The sequence below is a fragment of the Gastrolobium bilobum genome, unplaced genomic scaffold (assembly GCF_033153095.1).
Source record: "Gastrolobium bilobum isolate Gb01-03AN ecotype WA unplaced genomic scaffold, APGP_CSIRO_Gbil_v1 utg19275, whole genome shotgun sequence".
In the NCBI taxonomy this organism is placed as follows: domain Eukaryota; kingdom Viridiplantae; phylum Streptophyta; class Magnoliopsida; order Fabales; family Fabaceae; genus Gastrolobium; species Gastrolobium bilobum.
Window position 1 is genome coordinate 134,408 of NW_026896117.1, and position 20,732 is coordinate 155,139.

The window sequence follows — 20,732 nt, forward strand, 5'->3', positions numbered from 1 at the left end:
TAAATCAATACAATAGGCTAAATAATTTTTTTTAAAACACATTTAAAGAGATCTTAAAATTTATTTTGCAGGTACTTGGAGCTTTTGGATAAAACTTGAGATACATTGAGTGTTATGGGATGGAAAATTGATTAATTTTTTTTATTACCAAACACCACGCAATTAATGGTAACACAATAATTCCATGTTTGTTAAATGATTAGCGAGGTCTTTAAACGGCAAAAACCCAACTCGCGAAGTAGAAAAAGCCGTAGTTGAACGCTCATAATTTAGCCATCTTAAGAAAACTGCACTCTCTTGATTCTTTTCCTTACCATCCATTTCGATTGATAGTTGGGATAACTTGACTCAAATTATCATTCCGATTCACTACAAGAAAGGTGCAATCATGGAATATATTTTCTGTGCAACTCTCTTACCAAAAGAAAAAAAAAAAAAAAAAAAAGATGACAGAAAATAATCATAAAGGCAATGAAAATAGATTACTTTTTGTCATAGATATACCGAATACTCTACAAGTTCCTGGGAGGATTCGACCATGAAACGGGAAATTGCATTCAGCTTCACCATTCAATAGAGCAGCTAAACCGTGATGGAGCCCTCTAGAAATTCACCAAATCAGAAATAAGCTAACAGCCACAACCCTAATTCCCATAGGAAACCAAAAGGAATGGGCAAAATGCTCCCTAGCTAGATAAGTAGAGGGACAAATCTCTCTTGCCAAGAGGAGGAAGCCAAGAACAACGTTAATGAGCCCCTATCAACACTCCAATGGATCCCGAGGAAGAACCTTGCAGGTTTGTTTACACCATCTCTGGTGGTTTACACCGAGCAAGAATAAAGGGTCAATTGTTGGGCAATTCTTTGGGGGTGATACTAAAGTAGAATTTTACGTGTACAAAGCCTAGTTTTGGATCAAGACTAGTGCACACAAACTAGTGTCCAGCAACAAAATTTGTGGCCACTTCAGCTTTGCTGTGACACAAGTACATACATTTAATGAATTAATGAAATTTTGACCGTAGGTAACATCATAATTTACAACAAAGACAACCTCATTTTCCCCTCAACAATAATTTCTTCTTAAAGATTTAGGGTATGCATCGCATACAAATTTTAGCATACGAGGTGTAGATGTCAGCAAGTTTCATCCGCATTGTAAACAGGTATCTGCCAAGCTTTAGTGTTCTTTTTTGGGTCATCAGTGAGGCTAAGATCTGTCTCACCTTCCTTGAATGTTCTAATGAACGATTTAGCACCCATCATTATAAGCCTCTCGATCATGAATAATTGGTAATTGTTCTCAATCAATGGATCCAAGACATGGCTATAATTTGACGAATATGCCAATCTGTACCTGCAAATTTAAAGCACGAAGAGCATAAAATTTAGTATTTGATGCCAGCCAAAAGTTTCCTCCAAAAACTACAGCATATCAGAATCATTTTTGGTTAATTTCTGTAAAGAATATGGACTAGGTATGATCAAGTGTCCATAAGCTTCCAAATCTAATAACCAGCAACAAATAATCCACCAAAAAACAGATGAAGGACATGATAAAATAAAACATGAATAAGAGAAAAATCATAACTTGAGTGCAAAGTGTTGCATATCAGGTTCAGTGAGATGTAATGCATGTTACGATTTTTGCATTTTATAAATAAATCCAGATGTTAACTTAAAAATGACAACAAACAAATAAGTCCAGCAGAATCTATATGACAAGCCTGTGAATATTGTTTCCGTGACCATTGCATAAACAAGATCAGCTTCTTGTAGCATTAACACATTTTAATTACGGTCAAACTATTGGGGGGCATGATTTGTGCATCCTGACACGAACCAATTACCACAAAAGTTAAAACTGTTAGGTGAAAACACAAACAATATTAAATCTAATATGACCTTTCATGCAAGAGCCCTTTGGAGTTGAAGTATAGACGATACATACATCCATCCTCCCTTATGCTGAACTTAAACTTCTATTTATAAAAATGGGAGCATTAAGAATTGAATTCTAGACTACATAATTATAGAGGCTTCAATACCAATCATGATTCAATTATCTCAAAGACTTATATTGTTGGGTGAAGACATATGAATGATTTTATATTAAATTTTTAACTCAGCTAAAGACAATCATTACATACAAGTTTTAGGTCCACCCCCAATGAGAACATGAGAACGGTTACCTGACGGAAAGCGATGAAAAAAACCCTGGAATCCTTTCATTTGAAGCAATAAACAAGGTTCTTCCAGGAGGGACCCACTTTGCTATTCTACATATTATAAACTCAGGCCGAGTATCCCTATCTAGGTGAGGGTGGAGACTCCTTACTACGCCAAATCTATCCTTCCTGGTCTTTATTTTATCCCCGCGACGAACATGGATGGCATCATAATCACCAAGTAGTGTTTTGATCTGTGAACAAGAGTCTGATCAGCAACTGAAATGTTTAACAAAGAGAGATTCTGATATTGTTCTATTGTAATGCCCATTTTCTCCCTATATTCTGTTTTTGTTGTTACCCTCTGTTGTTGTTGTTATTTGATGGTCTTGGGCCTTCATCCCTTCCTTCTTATGTTTTAGACAAACTTCAAGGGCCCATCACAAGAATTACAATGTTCTGAATTTTGAAGGATATTTTGAGAAAAAAATCATCTATTTTTTGTATCATGAACCAACTAAACTAAAAGCTTAAACAGTTGTGTAAAGACACTTTGGCTTAAAGCCTGGAGAATGCATAGGCCCGCCTACCTTGTGCTGAAATTTAACTTTTTAGTAGAAGAACGGGGGGAAAAGGATTGACTCCGGACAACTTGACCATAAAGGCTCTAATATCATGTCACGAACCAACTATCCCAAAAGTTTAAGATGTTAGGTAAAGACACATTAATGATTTTATATTATATCTCTAACAGGTTGCATAAAAAAGAGATAATAAGAGAAACAAAAGAATATTATAACGGAGGGATGAAACCAAGCATATATCTAACCCTAAGATCAATTCTGTTCTTGTTAGTCTATCAAATTAGCTGCCTAGAATTCTATTACCTGCACACAAATGTACACCTGAGATATACACAGATACAGGCATTAACACAGTGAACTATGCAAAAGAATAACTTAAATCCCCTAGCTGCTCATCCTCCCAGCCAACATGCATGCAAATTAAACTGTCACACTGTCTTTTGAAAAGAGGTACTGAACTCTAAAAAAATTATGGTATATAATGACAATTGAACCTAAATTCAGCTCCAATATAAGATCTCTCATCTGCCACTATTCTTAACTTTATACATATTTCTTCCTCGCCTCAGTTCTTTCCTTTTCTTATTGGGGAAAACAAAGAGGGGGGCAACACGCGTGGGGTAAAAGGCTTAATAATGTCCATCATATCCACAACCCTATTATGCTGTAAAATTTCTACATTCATCTATGCACTAAGAGATTCACAAAATATAGATACATTTAATTGAACAGCCTCAATAAAATTATGTTACATTTTATGAATTAAAAATACACCAGAAAGGTTCAATCCTATGTAGTCATGTCCATGACCTGGTGTGACTTGCAACAAGCTAGTTCACAATACAAATTTCAAGGATAGGCTCAAGAAACGCTCTAGTCTACAACCTCCATGTAATCTACCAAGTGCAGAGACAAGACATTCATTATCCTTGCCAAACATTTTACCCTTGACATAACTCATTCAGGTTTTTGTTGATGCACAATATCCAAATCCAACATTAGAAGAGCCAAAAAAAAACTAATATTCTAACAAATTGTATACTCCAAGCAATAGATTTAGAAACCCTTTATAAAAAAAAAATTAAAATTAAATCAGTCGTACATGCAAAAATTAAGGACTTAAAAGAGATTATGTATCAAGTAGACCTTTTCTGCTGCATCTCTTAGTTTTTGTGCAGCCATTGAGGGCAGAAATGAATATGGCAACATTATAGCACTACGGTTGTTTCGATCCTTGCATTCCATAAACCTGCAAGGTTATCACTAGCACCTCAAAAAATGACCAAAATTCAGAAGAACCTCTGCCCATGGCATATAAAAACCAAATTTTATGAGCAATCATCTACATTGTAGCATCTTTGGCAGTTGTTGCAGGGCATGATTTACAACTCAAATTAGTTGTGATACAATTAAAACTTCAAAGTCAACCACATTGGGCATATTTTAAATTCATAACTTAGACATTTGTAGGGTACATCAGTTTTAAAAGTTCAGGAGTTCTTCTCAACAAATTTCTCTATCATATAGCAACTTCTGAAATTCTGCGAGTTTGAAATAAATTCCTTTAACAAGAAAATATAGATAAAATTGATACATATTTCAAAGTGGACTGAAGCTGAAGACACTTTAGTAGAAATTAAGAGTTTAAAAAGGCTTTACAAAGGTCATGGTTACAGATTAATGAAAATTCAATAGCAAATTTTTATTTTCTAGTCATAAGAATGATCATATTTGTAGTTTTCCAAGCATCACAATTGCATACAAATTTTTTCATTTTTTTCCCTGGCTAACATGCAATTGTTATTGCTTCCTGTATAAATTGAATGAAATTCAGATAAGCTTCATCTTTTATAGAAATATACCCCACTTACTATTCTAAAAATCAACCTGAACTTGCAATGTAATCAAATAAAAAAGCGCAGTTTGCATATCTGAATGAACAATTTGGAAAAGGAAAATAAGTGGGGGAAGGGGTAGTAAGATTGACCAACCTACCAAGAAAGTGGGCTAGCTGTTCTGTTTATGAGCAACAGATCAGAGTAGCGATTATTTTCTTTAAGATCAACACGGCTAACTCCTTCCACATGGGCAGCTCCTCTGGCTCCCAACTTCATGCTTGTTGATAGAACCCTATACCACTCTTTTGAATTGTCAAAAATTGCGGGGATAGTCTCCGATATGAGGTCAATGTCATATAAAGAATCCATGGCACAAGAACTTGCTGCCCACCTTTCATAGTAAACAGGGCTAGTTAAATCAACCAATAATTTGCAATGCAAATTATAACAAATACATATATTAATGATATAAAAGTTTCATCACATACAAGCACCTACACAGGACTAATGTTCACTGCTTGAAGAAAATGAGGATTCAAAGCAGAAAATAGCTACAAATTTGAACAAAACCAGGAATTTGACAGTGAAGCCAGAAAGCAACTCACCGTTCCTCAGAACTAGCATTACTGGAATGATGAAGGATCCCTTTCTTATTATGTATTGGATTAATACACATCCTCGATGGCATGACAAAAGTCCTGCAACAAGCAACAGTGATCAAACACATGAGAAAGACCAGCATATAACAAGTTTACTTAATATTTTCCTCCACAATAAAAAATGTTCAAATTGCCATCTCTTCACTCAACAATCATACAAATGGCAACATATTGCAATAAAGCTTATTCTATTTCAAGACATTTGAGTTTAAAATTTGCTTATGATTTGTGAGGATGGGAAACACCCATGTCAATTTTTTAAGGGAATCTATTAAGTGTGCTTATCACCTGTTCGACGTTTGTTCGAAGTAAAAGATATATTCCACTAATATTTTAATGCCTTTGTCAGATGAAAATCAATTTGGATTGTTGCAAAGTTTTATGTTCTGCTTGACATTAGTATTTGTTACAACACTTTCTCTAATATTTATAATTAACTGAAAATCAATTTTGAGTATAGTTTTGACTTTTGTTAATAGTTGAATGCAAAAATAAATAAATTATTTGCTATGTTAATACATTAAAGTGCTCCACTTTACAAATGATGTATGGGTGATTCGTCGGTATACAAATATACTTGTCTTCATAACTTTAGGGTATAAATTTATAAGTTGAATATGTAGTACGCACATATGCATTCAAACCATTTGATGAAATGTTTATAAGAGCATTTGTTTAGAATATCTCCTAGATTAATGATTAAATGAACTTGTGCGTCCGGGTTTTGCCCTTTATTAGTGAATGAAAAATGAATAGAGCATCTAAGGCATTAATGAGGGTAGTGGTTACACACCTGCGAAGATACATGGCCTCTTCAAGGGCACACCTGAGGCTTGATTCCTGGTGACCCAAACCCTCACAAGATCCACAGTGTTTTCCGGGGCAGTCGATTCTGTTGCCCCAGTAGAGATACTTGTCAAATTGGTGACGCTGTTCACGTTCGGATTTTGAAGACCCACTTGTCGAAACCATGGAACATAACAAGAACAAGAGCGCAATCGCTATCACTGCTGCGCCAAGGACCAAAACTGGAGATCTGAATGCTTTTGGTTTTCCCTTTGAGGTTCTGTGATTGTGAAATGCCATTCTATTTCAATTGCGAGTTCGAAGACGAAGACAAAGTGTTTTAGTACAACACATTGTTATCGATTCTTCGAGTAGATTTCATATTGGCTACACCTATAGTGCCAGTGAAAAAATTCACCTATACTGTGAGCGGAGAATTATATACTTGATATTTCTGAGAACTAATCTTACTTCTCGTAAGTAATTTGTTATTCACCTCTAAAAAAAAAATAATCAAATTAATAGTTATAAAATAAGAGGTAGGATATCGTTCCAATCAATTAGAGTTACTATTAATCAATTTTATCATTAGATTGATTATCTTAATTTAAGGGTTATATTTATTTTATCTTTGTATGATTATAATTCCTTATATTTAATGTAAAAATATAAAATATGGGAAACCATAATCATACAAAGTTGAAAATAAATATAAAGTATTGAATATGGGTAATCATAACCATACAAAGATGAAAATAAATATAACCGCCAGATTAACATAATTGATCTAACGGTGAAATTGATTGGTAGTAACTCTAATTGGTTATTACAATATCATTTTCCATAAAATAATATTAAATAAAAATATTAATTTAATAATAATAAAATTACTTATAAGATATAATAAAAAAAGAGTTTTATAAGAGTTATGTTGTAGGAAAAATGATTGTAGAATGTTATAGAGATTCGTTTTGCGTGCCATAATTTTTTCTTTTTCTTTTTTCTTCAAAAAGAAGGCATTTTCAGTCCAAAGCAATAAAAAAGAAACAAATTGGTCCCTGAAATTACAAAAAAAAGGCCACGTTGGTCCTTCTGTGAACTCCACCGTAACAGCCCAACTAACGGTGCCCATGTGGCACGTTAGTGTGCTGACGCGGCTTGGACGTTGGACAGTGTGGATGAGCAAACGACGATGTTTTGTTGCAAATGGGTTCAGAGCTTTTCAAAGTAGGGCACGACGTCGTTTCTTGTTTTGATCATGAACCCTAAATGTGAAAATACCCCAAATTCCTTCAATCGAACCCTAAACAGACATAAATCCCCCTAATTGATGAGCAAAACCCTAAACAGCAATACGCCCCCAAAATCTCTAGACGTTGATGATTGAAACTCGATGACAGTAGAGGACATCAACAGGATTTGCTGGGCGTGGGAGAAGATGAGTGTTTCTTCTGGCATGGGGGGATCAAGTGGGAGTACTTCAATGGGGGGAAGAACACTGACAAGGACCGCCGGTCGTAGGTGCAAATGTAGTAGACAAAGTATTGTATATACCTCCAAAACTGAGAAAAACCCAAAGAGGGATTTCCTTGGGTGTCCTAATTTCAAGGTATACATGTGTAATGTGCCCCTTTATTAAGTTGAAACACTTGCTAACCGTGGTTTTTTTTTTTTGCAAGAGAAGCCCTATTGTGATTTTTTTTAGATGGGTAGATGATATGTGTAATGAACCCATGGAGCTGGAAGAAGCAAGAATTCACACTGTGGAGTTGGATGTTGCTGAAATTAATTTCAAGTTGAAGTATGTGAACATGATGATGAGAGAGCAAGATGTGAAGATTACTGAGCAAGGAATGAAGCTTTATGAGCAAGAAAGAAAACTGAATGATGTATATCTGAAGATGGTGGAGGAGTTAGATAAGATGGACAAACAAATTAGGACAGTTGATAGGTCAGCTAGGGTCTTAGGTGCTGCTTGTGTTGGTGTGATCATCATCTGTATGTTTGTTGTTAGTGTGGTAAAAGTGAAAACAAGTTACCCCAATGTATTTTTCCTTCAATGAATTGTAATGAGTACTCAGTACTGTTGTTATACAAATTAATGAAGAAGGTTGTATTATATGGAACATTCTCTGTTGGTTCGAATCTGTCTGTTTGTGTATGGTATCATATGGCCTATTATAAAGAAGCTTTCAATATATTCCTATATATTTTATGGCATCATATATTTGTGTATCAACTACTGCACTATTGGATGCTAAGTTTCTTTTAGTATGGTATATTGTATAGTTAGGCATGGAATGAAGGCCAATAGCTTGCTATATTGTATCACAAACCATCCATGTACAGATATAGATGCAAAAATCATGAAATTGCTGTTACAGAAGTTCCATATTGTTATGCACATTTGTTAACTAGGGAAAAACACGAGGGCCATTTTGGTCCTTGACAAATTACATCGAGTACCATTTTGGTCCCTGACAAAATGCACGGGGCCCATTTTGGTCCCTGACCACAGAAAAATAGGACATGACTTCATTGATTTTCTATCCAGTACAAGTTTACAGAACAAAAGTGCATAACAGATGACATGGAGGTCCAACAACTACAATTACATAACTCAGTTAGGCATAACAGTAAAAAATGAACATGCTTGTATGACATTCATCTACCCTGTTAGACATAACAGCTGGAACATTCATCAACCCTGTGACCATTTTGGTCCCTGACAAATTGCACGAGGCCCTTATTGGTCCCTAAACAGAGAAATGGCTGCACATACTTGTCTACTTTTGTATGCAGTCCAAATTTGTTCAAAACAGAAGTGCAATACATCAGATACAAATGTTGTCCAATATGTTCAACCAATAGACATGCAATACTCAGTTAACAAACATATCTCAGTTAAATATATTTGTCCAAGAACTACAAAAGAGTAGTGCATTACAAAATAAAGCCAACTGCCAGGAATGAAAAGAAAGACCCCTAAATACAATATGGCCAGAATTCAAAAAAAAACATTGACTATATGAGGCCTCCAAAAACATAATGGCTAGAATTTACAAAAAAGTCAGTCACATTATATGCAGTTCTTTTCAGTTGGCTCATGCACTACTCACACTTCATGTACAACATTCATTCATTTTCTTGAGGCAGGCCTTGGTGCCCTGAAACCAGGGGTTGTAATGAAGGCCAAAAATTTGCTTCGTGTGCCACTGGATGTTGCATTCCTTGTTTCCTCACTCAACATTTCATTTGCCTGTTGTGGATTTGATGGAGGTGGGCTGCTTCCTCTCAAGTTGCCTTCATGTGGCTGAGAACTACCATGTGTTGCAGGGCCTCCTTGACTTAATGAGATTTCATCTACTGAGTTGGATCCAATCCTTACAGATTCTGGTCTTACTTGTTTGTTTTTTTTGTTGGAAGATGGTGGTCCCTTACAACTTTTTGCATAGTGTCCAGTCTGACAACATTTAGGACACTTGGGTGCATATGTCCTTTTAACTTTCTTTGTACTGCTCCCTTGCTCAACTTGAAATTAATTTCAGCAACTTCCAACTCCACAGTGTGAATTCTTGCTTCTTCCAGCTCCATGGGTTCATTACATATGTCATCTACCCATCTAAAAAAATCACAATAGGACTTCTTCTCCTGCAAAAAGAAACCACGGTTAGCAAGTGTTTCAACTTAATAAAGGGGCACATTACACATGTATACCTTGAAATTAGGACACCCAAGGAAAGCCCTCTTTGGGTTTCTCTCAGTTTTGGAGGTATATACAATACTTTGTCTCCCACATTTGCACCTATGACCGGCGGTCCTTGTCAGTGTTCTTCCCCCCATTGAAGTACTCCCACTTGATCCCCCGATGCCAGACGAAACACTCATCTTCTCCCACGCCCAGCAAATCCGGTTGATGTTCTCTACTGTCGTCGAGTTTCAATCATCAACGTCCAGAGATTTTGGGGGCGTATTGTTGTTTAGGGTTTTGCTCATCAATTAGGGGGATTTATGTCTGTTTAGGGTTCGATTGAAGGAATTTGGGGTATTTTCATATTCAGGGTTCATGATCAAAGCAAGAAACGACGCCGTGCCCTACTTTGGAAAGCTCTAAACCCATTTGCAACAAAACGTCGTCGTTTGCTCATCCACGCTGTCCAACGTCCAAGCCGCGTCTGCACACTAACGTGCCACATGGGCACCGTTAGTTGGGCCGTTACGGTGGAGTTCACAAAAGAACCAACGTGGCCCCTTTTTTGTAATTTCAGGGACCAATTTATTCCTTTTTTATTGCTAGGGACTGAAAAGGCCTTCGTGGATATTGCCAGGGACTAAAAAGGGTATTTACTCTAAAAAAGAGTTTTATAAGAGTTATGTTGTAAAAAAAGCGATTTTGTAATGTTATAGAGATTCCTTTTGCGTTCCATAATTTTTTCTTTTTCTTTTTTCTTCAAAAAGTGTGGGTCCCACAAAATATTGTGTGTGTAGGAAAGTTTGTTGTGTCATGTTAAATGACAAATGCAAACCCCTAAAAAAAATTATAAATATATCTTATCCCATTGTAAGATTTACTGCGTGAAATTTTAGTTATTTTTAATGGCCATAGATAAAGAAATTACTTAGTGTGTTGTGTACTCCTCCATTGTATGTCTATAAATCTAATTTATTGTTTTTTCAAAAATAAAATTAAGACTTGAGTCATGAGCCTCGTTAAGATTTATATTACGGGAGGGTTATATTTACAATTTTTTTTTATAAACTACACTATATATTCCGGAAGTACACTAGGTTACTTTATATACTTCCGAGTACATGACGTAATTTTCAAAAATTTATAAAAGAACTTTTTAAATGAATCCTTTCTCTTTATATTAATAATTACTCGTAATATATTAATTAAAGTTCGCCAATGAAAATTAAATTAAGAATTATTTTTTGTCTGATCATGTTATCCGTGTTTTGTAATGTGATTAATTTTTAATGTTAATAATAACATGTTTATGGATAATAAAAGGATGAGAGATATTCTTACTATCAAAAAATTCTACTATCATGTTCGTATTTGGGTGTCCTAGAGACAATCTTATGATTAAATAAGGACATAGATGTAGACCTTTTTAATATTGTCGCAAATAAATAAAAGCACTCTTTATCTTGTTTCATAATTATGTCTCGATATTAATGTTAATATATTATGAATAACTTGATAAACCCCGTGGAATAAAATAGGTATCTCTTGAGTATCTGTGATGAGATCACAATCATGAGGATTCAAGAATACCGGATGTTTATTCCTAATTTTATGTTCCTAGTCTAGAGATACTGAGAATGGGGTCAGTAATCTCGGGTAAGACTAGCACGACTTATCTACTTGTATATGGATACAAGGTATAGACCTCATGTGCTACAGATATGGAGATGTCTTAGCTAAAGTCGTGGGTGAACCTATAAGGGTATAGCTCGCACTGAACGGACCCTCAAAGAGACTCTATGAGAAATCTCACAGATAGTATCATTAGAGTAGTCTCTATATATTTGGTTATGTCTTTCCTTAGACCAGAAGTTATCACTTAGACTGTCTTCTAGAAGGCATGCCTTGATTGTACACCTCGTCTTCCTGAAACATGGAGACTCATAGGTATGCTCTTGGGCTTGTCCTGATAGGGCACAGGGCTAGGGTAATAAGCTGAAGGAATTCGTCAAATCTCTATGAGAGATTAGGTTATCCTTAAACCGGAGAAATCGGGATGACATTTACAGTGACTCGGGAATCTATGCATAGTAAAAGAGATCATAAGATGATCTGCCTTTAGAGTCAGTAAATTGAAGACTCCCTATTTCATAAAAAGCTAACCCTAAACCGCAAGGGATGATACATTTCTTTACCCTAGGTTTTATGGGAAGGTAACCGAGACGAAGGGACAAACATACAGCAACCAAATATGTTTAATAAGATGATCAAATCATTAATCTAACTAGTTCTGGGGCAACAAAGCATTCCTAGTGCTCTGTGTTGTCATTAGATGGGTTGTGGGCTTATTGGGCCCAAGCCCATTTATGTCAGTGGCTAAGTTGGACCTAATGAGTCACACACAAACACCTAATTGTCTAGATGCTCTAGCATTAAAGATATTGGGCCTAATAATAGTTATTAGCCCAAGAAGTTGTTTGGAACTCCACCTAAAGGGGTGGAGGGCGCATAGATCATTGTAATGGGCTTGGATAGTCCAAGACATTACTAATTAATTTAATTAGTTAAATTAATTATCAAACATTTAAATTTTGAATTTTGGAATTCGAAATTTGAATTTTGAAATTTTGAATTTTGAATTTGAATTTCGAAATTCGAATTTTGAATTTGAAATTTGAAATTTGAATTTGAATTTTGAATTTTGAAATTTGAACTTTGAATTTGAATTTTGAATTTGAATATTTGAATGTTTGAATTCAAATATTTGAATTCGAATTTGAATTGCCTATGAAAGGTTGTTTCATAACAAAAGGATAAGATGAGATCTTGTTGGAACAAATCACTAGTATCATGAGAGAATCTTTTGGACATAATCCAAGTCTATATATGGCGCTGATTTGGGTTGTTGGTGAGCAAGATTTGCTCATCAAAATCAGCTCCAGAAGATTCAGTCAGTTGGGAGAAAATCTGAGTGAGTTTATTCATATTTGAATGCAACTACTCACATGTATCTGGTCACCTTTTTGGGCTATATGGGGCGCACCATATAGCTGATCTTATGAAGATTTCTGATCAGAATTTTGAATAGGTTTTGAACCAATTCTCAAGAGAATATTCCAGGAGCCTGTTAGCAATTTTTGAAATTAAACAGCTCCATTTTTCTCTCTCCAATCTGGCGCCTAATGATCAGATTTTTGGGAGAAAATTCTGATTGGTATTTTATTTTAAATACTCTCCTCTTATGCGCCTAAGTGTTTAGTTGTTCCTCCAAGGGTTTTTCTGAAAAGCCTAGCCTATTCTCTACTTTCTCCTGCGCCAACTTGAAGCATTCACATTGAGAGCTTCACTCTTTCAAACACTTTCACCTAGCCTCCATCTTCACACATAGAGCGCCTAGCAAGCCTCTTTGTGGTGATCATCCGGTGGCTTCACAAGAAGGACTTCTTGCACCTAGACGAGTGGGGGGTGTGGATCATTATTAGAGGTTCTGAACCCTTCAGACCTGCCTTGATCATCTGGTGATTTCACGAACAAGGTAACATCATGTTTTCCTAAAGCATGATCTTGATGTGCATGTATATTCCGCAAAGAAAAATTTTGTTTTTCCCTCTTGCATGCATCGGCCTTCAAGGCCATCTCGAACTTTCAAGTGGTATCAGAGCCCGGTTGCTTTACCATAGACGGGTGATGGTACCTTGTTTGTGATCATATTTTTCACGGTTAAAATTTCTTTAAAAGTTAAAGATTCAATTTTTTCGTATGGATTTTAATTTACAATACTTTAAACGGTTAAAGTTTTCGTTTTTATGAACATGTTATTTCGAATGTTATGTTCATGAATCCATATGTATACATGGTTGTTTTTACTTTGTGAAAGTTTTAAAAAGGAAACACCTTTTTGAAAGGTGTAGTTCGACCATAAAAGGTGTTTTGAACACCTTGATTGTTTTCTTATTTTTCTTCATGAATTGTTTTAGAAACATGGCATGAAATTTTTTGAAAATTTGAATCATATACTCTTGTATATGGTTCGGCCATATTGAGATTTATGGCTACATGCATGGTTTAATTTTATGTTCTTTGAGAAAGAATCAATAAAATTTGAATTAAATAAATTGTTGTTTAATTCGGCCAATTGAAGAATTAAGGAAAATTTAGAATTTTAATTATGTTTTAATATTTAATGGTTAAATATCAAGACATACATGAAAAATATATTATATGATAATATTTTTGTACTTGTGAGTTATCTAACATTTCAGGTGCAAAAGAGGAAGGGGATGGCCATGGTGCCCAGAATTTGAAATTTTTAAATTTTAAATTAATTTGTAATTTTGGGCTCTTTTACAAGAGATGTAATTTAAATTTCAAATTTTTGTAATTTAAATTTTGTCCCTCCAAGATGTTTTGGAGTTTCTTTAATTGTAATTAGAGAAATTAGGCTAGTGGCGTATAGACGACAAGAAGCCGAGGCTTGAGAAGCAAGATGGACAAAAGAGCGAGCATCATGACTATCTCAAAATAAAACTGTTTTATTTGCATGTATGTTATTATACGACTAGTATGCAAGAGATAGAGTATCGCGATATGTATACTTTATGGCTTATGACGTCTAGTATGCATGAGTTGGACTAAATCGCGTTTGTATGATTATTATGCAAGTCCAATTGCGACTAGTTTAAACCGTTAGATGTATGACATAGGTTACGACTAGCATGATAATATATTAATGCGTTTGATGAGACTTAATAAACCCTTAATAAAATGAACCCTTAAAAGGAATAAAATTATTAAGCGCATGATTACCTCCCACCACCAATATTACTCAAACCTCATCTAAATAGTGGTGCTCTACAACCCAGTTGGGACCCACTGTTTCGTTGAGTAACAGTAGTATTAGAAGTGTAAGACACTTGGGGTGCTGGTTAGTGCTTAATTGAGACATAAGCTGCAAGCCCAGCCGGGCTTATGTGCTTAGGGTAATAGTGCTAGGTTGGTTGCATGAGATGCACCACTAAGTGACAAGGAGTTGTCAACCTAATGTTAAGAAAGGGTATGAGATACCATTGATAAAGATCAATCCATTATTTAAATTAATCTTGCGGTCTCATACGGGGGTTAAAATAAATAATCGCATTCTTAATCCCACTAAGGTAAATTCTAAAAGTAGAATAACCCTAAGTCAAAAGGAAGGGTCATTGACTTAGATAAAATAGTGGGAGGGGAAAATTAATAAAAGTCTTTAATAATTTGTTTTTACTACATGTCCAAATATTAATTAATTTTTATCTTTACATTTTCAGTTAATTAGTATGACTAATACACTGTCACTGCGCTCCATACTTGATACGAACAAACTGACCAGTCCAAATTTTATGGACTGGTATCGGAACCTAAGAATTGTTCTAAGGGCTGAAAAGATTGCTTACGTCCTAGATGCTGCATTACCCGTAGCTCCTAAGGAAGGGGAAGATGGGTTCGCGGAATATGATTTCGAGGCCCACAAACAGCACATGGATGACAATGTGTTGGCTGTCTGCATCATGTTGGCATCCATGTCGCCTGAACTGCAAAAGCAGCATGAGCATATGGATGCTCCCTCTATTGTCTTACATCTAAAAGAGTTGTATGACATTAAAGGCAGGCATGAGAGGTATGAGGCCTCAAGAGAATTGTTCTCTTGCAGGATGTCTGAGAGCATGTCTGTTGGCAGTCATGTTCTTAAGATGATCGGTCTGATTGAGAAGCTAGGAAATCTAGGCTTCGTCATGGATGCCGAACTAAGTAATGACTTAGTCCTCACCTCACTTCCACCTTCTTTTAGTCAATTCATCATGAATTATCACATGCATGGGATGCAAGTGAGCTTGCCTGAGTTGTTAAGTATGTTAACAACTGCTGAAGTGTCTATCAAGAAGGATAAGACACAATCTCTTCTGATTGGTGGGCCTAGCAAGGCCAAGGGAAAGGGTAAGGAGCCTGCTAAAGGTGACTCCCTTAAACCCAAAGGAAAACCCAAGAAGAAGAAGGGCAAAGGAAAGGGTAAGAAGGCTTCGAATGACAAGAGCAAAGCTGAGTGCTTCCACTGTGGCAAGAAAGGCCATTGGAAGAGGAACTATCCAGACTACCTGAAGAGTGTGAAGGACAAGAAGCATGGTGATGCTTCTACCTCAGGTATTTTCATGATTGAGATAAATTATTCATGTGCTAATCCTACTTCATGGGTATGGGATACCGGTTGTGGTTCTCACATCTGCAATATGTTGCAGGTACTTATGAGCCCCAGGAGATTGGAGAGGAACGAGGTGGACCTCCGCGTTGGTAATGAAGCAAGAGTTGCTGCTCATTCTATAGGAGATGCCGACCTCATTTTGCCTACGTGCCTTTTTCTGCATTTGAATAAATGTCTTTATGTTCCAAGTATTTCTAGAAACATTATTTCAATTTCTTGTTTAGAACAAGATGGATTTATTTTCAGTATTAAGAATGGTACATTTTCTATCATTATGAATGATATTCTTTATGGTACTGCTACCTTAATAAATGGATTGTATATTCTGGAAATGGGAACTGAAGTGCTCAAAATAGATGTGAAACGACCTAGGATGGATAATCAATCATATCTTTGGCACTGTAGACTAGGGCACATAAATGAAACAAGATTGTCTAGAATGCATGCAAATGGATACATAGATTCCTTGGATTTGAAATCCTATGGACAATGTGAATCTTGTCTAGCTGGGAAAATGACTTGTGTGAGTTATTAGAACTCATTCACTCTGATGTATGTGGCCTAATGTCTATTGAGGCTAGAGGAGGATACTCCTATTTCATTACCTTTACGGATGACAAATCAAGATTTGGGTATGTGTACCTGATAAGATATAAAGGGGTGGAGGGCGCATGGATCATTGTAATGGGCTTGGATAGTCCAAGACATTACTAATTAATTTAATTAGTTAAATTAATTATCAAACATTTAAATTTTGAATTTTGGAATTCGAAATTGGAATTTTGAATTTTGAATTTGAATTTTGAAATTCGAATTTTGAATTTGAAATTTGAATTTTGAAATTTGAATTTTGAATTCGAATTTTGAATTTTGAATTTTGAAATTTGAAATTTGAAATTTGAACTTTGAATTTTAATTTTGAATTTGAATGTTTGAACATTTGAATTTGAATATTTGAATGTTTGAATTCAAATATTTGAATTCGAATTTGAATTGCCTATGAAAGGTTGTTTCATAACAAAAGATAAGATGAGATCTTGTTGGAACAAATCACTAGTATCATGAGAGAATCTTTTGGACATAATCCAAGGCTATATATGGCGCTGATTTGGGCTGTTGGTGAGCAAGATTTGCTCATCAAAATCAGCTCCAGAAGATTCAGTCAGTTGGGAGAAAATCTGAGTGAGTTGATTCAAATTTGAATGCAACTACTCAGATGTATCTGGTCACCTTTTTGGGCTATATGGGGCGCACCATATAGCTGATCTTATGAAGATTTCTGATCAGAATTTTGAATAGGTTTTGAACCAATTCTCAAGATAATATTCCAAAAGCTTGAAAGTTCGAGATGGCCTTGAAGGCCGATGCATGCAAGAGGGAAAAATAAAATTTTTCTTTGCGGAATATACATGCACATCAAGATCATGCTTTAGGAAAGCATGATGTTACCTTGTTCGTGAAATCACCAGATGATCAAGGCAGGTCTGGAGGGTTCAGACCCTCTAATGTTGATCCACACCACCCACTCGTCTAGGTGCAAGAACTCCTTCTTGTGAAGCCACCGGATGATCACCACAAAGAGGCTTGCTAGGCGCTCTATGTGTGAAGATGGAGGCTAGGTGAAAGTGTTTGAAAGAGTGAAGCTCTCAATGTGAAAGCTTCCCAAGTGGCGCAGGAGAAAGGAGATAATATGATAGGCTTTTCAGAAAAACCCTTGGAGGAACAACTAAACACTTAGGCGCATAAGAGGAGAGTATTTAAAATAAAATACCAATCAGATTTTTCTACCAAAAATTTGATCATTAGGCGCCAGATTGGAGAGAGAGAAGTGGAACTTTTTAATTTCAAAAATTGCTTTGTATGTCTGATCATGTTATCCGTGTTTTGTAATGTGATTAATTTTTAATGTTAATAATAACATGTTTATGGATAATAAAAGGATGAGAGATATTCTTACTATCAAAAAAATTTACTATCATTCCACTATTTATTTAATCACCATTGGATCAATATGTTTTCTCTCTTCAGAAACTTTTCAGTATACTCCCTCTTTAATCCAATAGTAATTATATATGTATTGAGTTGGTAGTGAATTTTTTTGATAATAAAAATATCTCCCTTCTAATAAAAGATCATACAATAAATGTACTTTCATATATTGGCTTAAAATTTGAATGGGGTGCATGAGCGAGATCTTGTATAGATTATTTGTATTTATTTTTTCCTTTTGTATTTAATGTGATATGAAAATTTCAGATGAAAATACTCTTTTACATCATTTATGAATAAATTCAGATAATCTTTAAAGTAAAAAATAAAAGGATGTTTTTATATTTTTAAACTTAGAAAGTTATATAGTATCATAAAAATGATGATTGAAAATAAAAAAATTCCCCATTACCCATATTGCCTTCTCAATTAAATATAAAAATAATAATAATGATTTTTTTTAAATACTAACCTTTCTTTTTATCTAATCTCTTCCATTCAAACACATCACTGTTTAATCTACGGGCTTTGTTCTTCTCCTTTAATAGGAGAATAAATTTTTTTGCAGCTGAAACAATATTTAAACGGGCCCCACTATACTTTAACAAAAAAATATACTCGCTCCTAGGGGTGAAATTGGGTCGGGCCGGCCTACAGGGGCCTACGGCTCGGCCTACATCAGGCTAGACCCGACTTAGTATATTTTGTATAATAGGTCGGGCTCAGGCCTTAAAAAGGCATGTTTAATAAAAAGACCGTAGGCCCACTTTCAAAAGGCCGGGGGCCTGTAAGCCTACAGGCCGGCCTATATTGTACTATTTATTTTAAATAAAATAAAATATAGTAAGTATGCCTTGAAGAAAAAGAAAAGAAATAAATTTAATCAATTGCAATTATTTATAACTTAATTATATTCGATTATATTTTAATAGAAATCTTATTTTATTTCTTATATAGGAGGAACCAACATCTCAACATGTTAGATTGTGTATATGAATACAAGTAGATAAGTCGTGCTAGTCTTACCCGAGATCACTGATCCCCATTCTCAGTGTCTCTAGACTAGGAACATAAAATTAGGAATAAACATCCAGTATTCTTGAATCCTCATGATCGTGATCTCATCACAGATACTCAAGAGATACCTATTTTATTCCAAGGGGTTTATCCAGTTACTCATGTATAATATTAACAGTAATATCGAGACAAAATATGAAACAGGATAAAGAATGCTTTTATTTATTTGCGACAATACAAAGGTCCACTTATGTCCTAATCTAATCAAAAGATTGTCTCTAGGACATCCACATACTAACAAGCTCCCACTTGGCCTAGAGTCAATCAGACCTAAGTCGTATACCCAAAGCCTCATAATGACTATCATGTTTTCTCTGAGAAACAGCATTTGTCAGAGAATCAGCTAGGTTATCATCTGTGGGAACATAATCCATCTTTACATCCATTCTATCAATGATTTCTCTAATCAGGTGATATCTGCGGAGCACGTGCTTAGATCTTTGATGAGACCTAGGTTCCTTTGACTGCGCAATGGCTCCAGTTTTGTCGCAAAGCAACTGTATGGGCTCATCCACTCTTACTTCTCCATTGGAGAACGTCGCCTGCGGAGCAGACTCGGGTTCCTAAATCTGTTCACGTGGTTCTTGAACTTCTTCAAGATCAATCTTACTCCCACTAGCTCCTTGAGAGATCAAATCCTTCTCAAGGAACTCAACATTCTTTGACACAAACACATTGTGTTCATCCATGGAGTAAAAGTAGTATCCCTTAGTACCTTTGGGATACCCCACAAAAAGACATTTAGTACTATTAGCACTAAGCTTGTCTGATGCCAACGCTTTGACATAAGCTGGCGATCCCCATACCCAGAGGTAACTCAGGTTGGGTCTTTTACCATTCCATATCTCATATGTTGTGGTCTGAACAGATTTTGACGGTACCCTATTTAGAAGGTATGCCGCTGTGTCTAAGGCATATCCCCAAAATGATTTTGGAAGTTGAGTCTCACTCATCATAGACCTAACCATGTCTAACAAGGTCCTGTTTCTCTTTTCGGAGACACCATTTTGGTGAGGTGTGTAAGGCGCAGTAAACTGCGAGAGAATTCCATTTTCTCTCAGATAATCCTGAAACTCATGGCTCAGATATTCACCACCACGATCTGATCGTAATGTCTTAATCATCTTGCCACGTTGTTTCTCTACTACATTCCTAAACTCCTTGAACTTTTCAAAGGCTTCAGATTTATATCTCATTAGGTACACGTACCCAAATCTTGATTTGTCATCAGTAAAGGTAACAGAATAGGAGTATCCTCCTCTAGCCTCTATAGACATTGGCCCACAAACATCAGTGTGAATGAGTTCTAATAACTCACTAGCCCTATGACTCTCAAGCCCTTTGGGTTTGTGACAAGTCATTTTCCCAGCTAGACAAGATTCACATTGTCCATAGGATTCCAAATCCATGGAATCTAGGTATCCATTTGCATGCGTCCTAGATAATCTTGTTTCGTTTATGTGCCCTAGTCTACAATGCCAAAGATAAGATTGATTATCTATCCGAGGTCGTTCACAGCTATATTGAGCACTTCAGTTCCCATTTCCAGAACATACAATCGATTTGTTAAAGAAGCAGTACCATAAACAATATCATTCAAAATGATAGAAAATGTATCATTCTTAATACTAAAAGTAAAACCATCTTGTTCTAAACAAGAAATAGAAATTATGTTTCTAGAAATGTTTGAAACATAAAGACAATTATT

General features: G+C 35.6%; 2 protein-coding genes across 3 annotated transcripts; both read right to left on the bottom strand.

Annotated features, from left to right (window-relative positions):
- Nucleotides 1–503: 503 nt before the first annotated feature.
- Nucleotides 504–6,391, bottom strand: LOC133297875 (uncharacterized). 2 transcript variants are annotated; one of them, XM_061497101.1, is made up of 6 exons: nt 6,043–6,391; nt 5,196–5,288; nt 4,748–4,981; nt 3,899–4,001; nt 2,193–2,422; nt 504–1,357 (listed from the first exon to the last, which is right to left on the bottom strand). In XM_061497101.1, exons 1-6 carry the CDS (start codon nt 6,333–6,335, stop codon nt 1,138–1,140), a joined length of 1,173 nt encoding a protein of 390 aa, XP_061353085.1. In that variant the 5' UTR covers nt 6,336–6,391; the 3' UTR covers nt 504–1,137. The 2 variants fall into 2 exon arrangements, with proteins under 2 accessions (XP_061353085.1, XP_061353086.1); XM_061497102.1 differs by lacking the exon at nt 504–1,357 and adding an exon at nt 1,735–1,832.
- A 3,043-nt stretch (nt 6,392–9,434) lies between these two features.
- LOC133297873 (uncharacterized protein At4g04775-like) lies at nt 9,435–9,923 on the bottom strand. The gene is made up of 2 exons (XM_061497098.1): nt 9,753–9,923; nt 9,435–9,686 (listed from the first exon to the last, which is right to left on the bottom strand). Exons 1-2 carry the CDS (start codon nt 9,921–9,923, stop codon nt 9,435–9,437), a joined length of 423 nt encoding a protein of 140 aa, XP_061353082.1.
- Between the last annotated feature and the right edge of the window lie 10,809 nt (nt 9,924–20,732).

Bases quoted from the DNA above. Each gene is read 5' to 3' on its own strand.
- LOC133297875 (XM_061497101.1), bottom strand. From the start codon at position 6,335: ATGGCATTTCACAATCACAGAACCTCAAAGGGAAAACCAAAAGCATTC. The intron at 5,289-6,042 runs GTGTGTAACCAC...TGCTTGTTGCAG, and splicing joins GAGGCCATGTATCTTCGCAG to GACTTTTGTCATGCCATCGA. The intron at 4,982-5,195 runs GTGAGTTGCTTT...TTACTATGAAAG, and splicing joins AATGCTAGTTCTGAGGAACG to GTGGGCAGCAAGTTCTTGTG.
- LOC133297873 (XM_061497098.1), bottom strand. From the start codon at position 9,923: ATGAGTGTTTCGTCTGGCATCGGGGGATCAAGTGGGAGTACTTCAATG. The intron at 9,687-9,752 runs GTATACATGTGT...TTCTTTTTGCAG, and splicing joins TTGGGTGTCCTAATTTCAAG to GAGAAGAAGTCCTATTGTGA.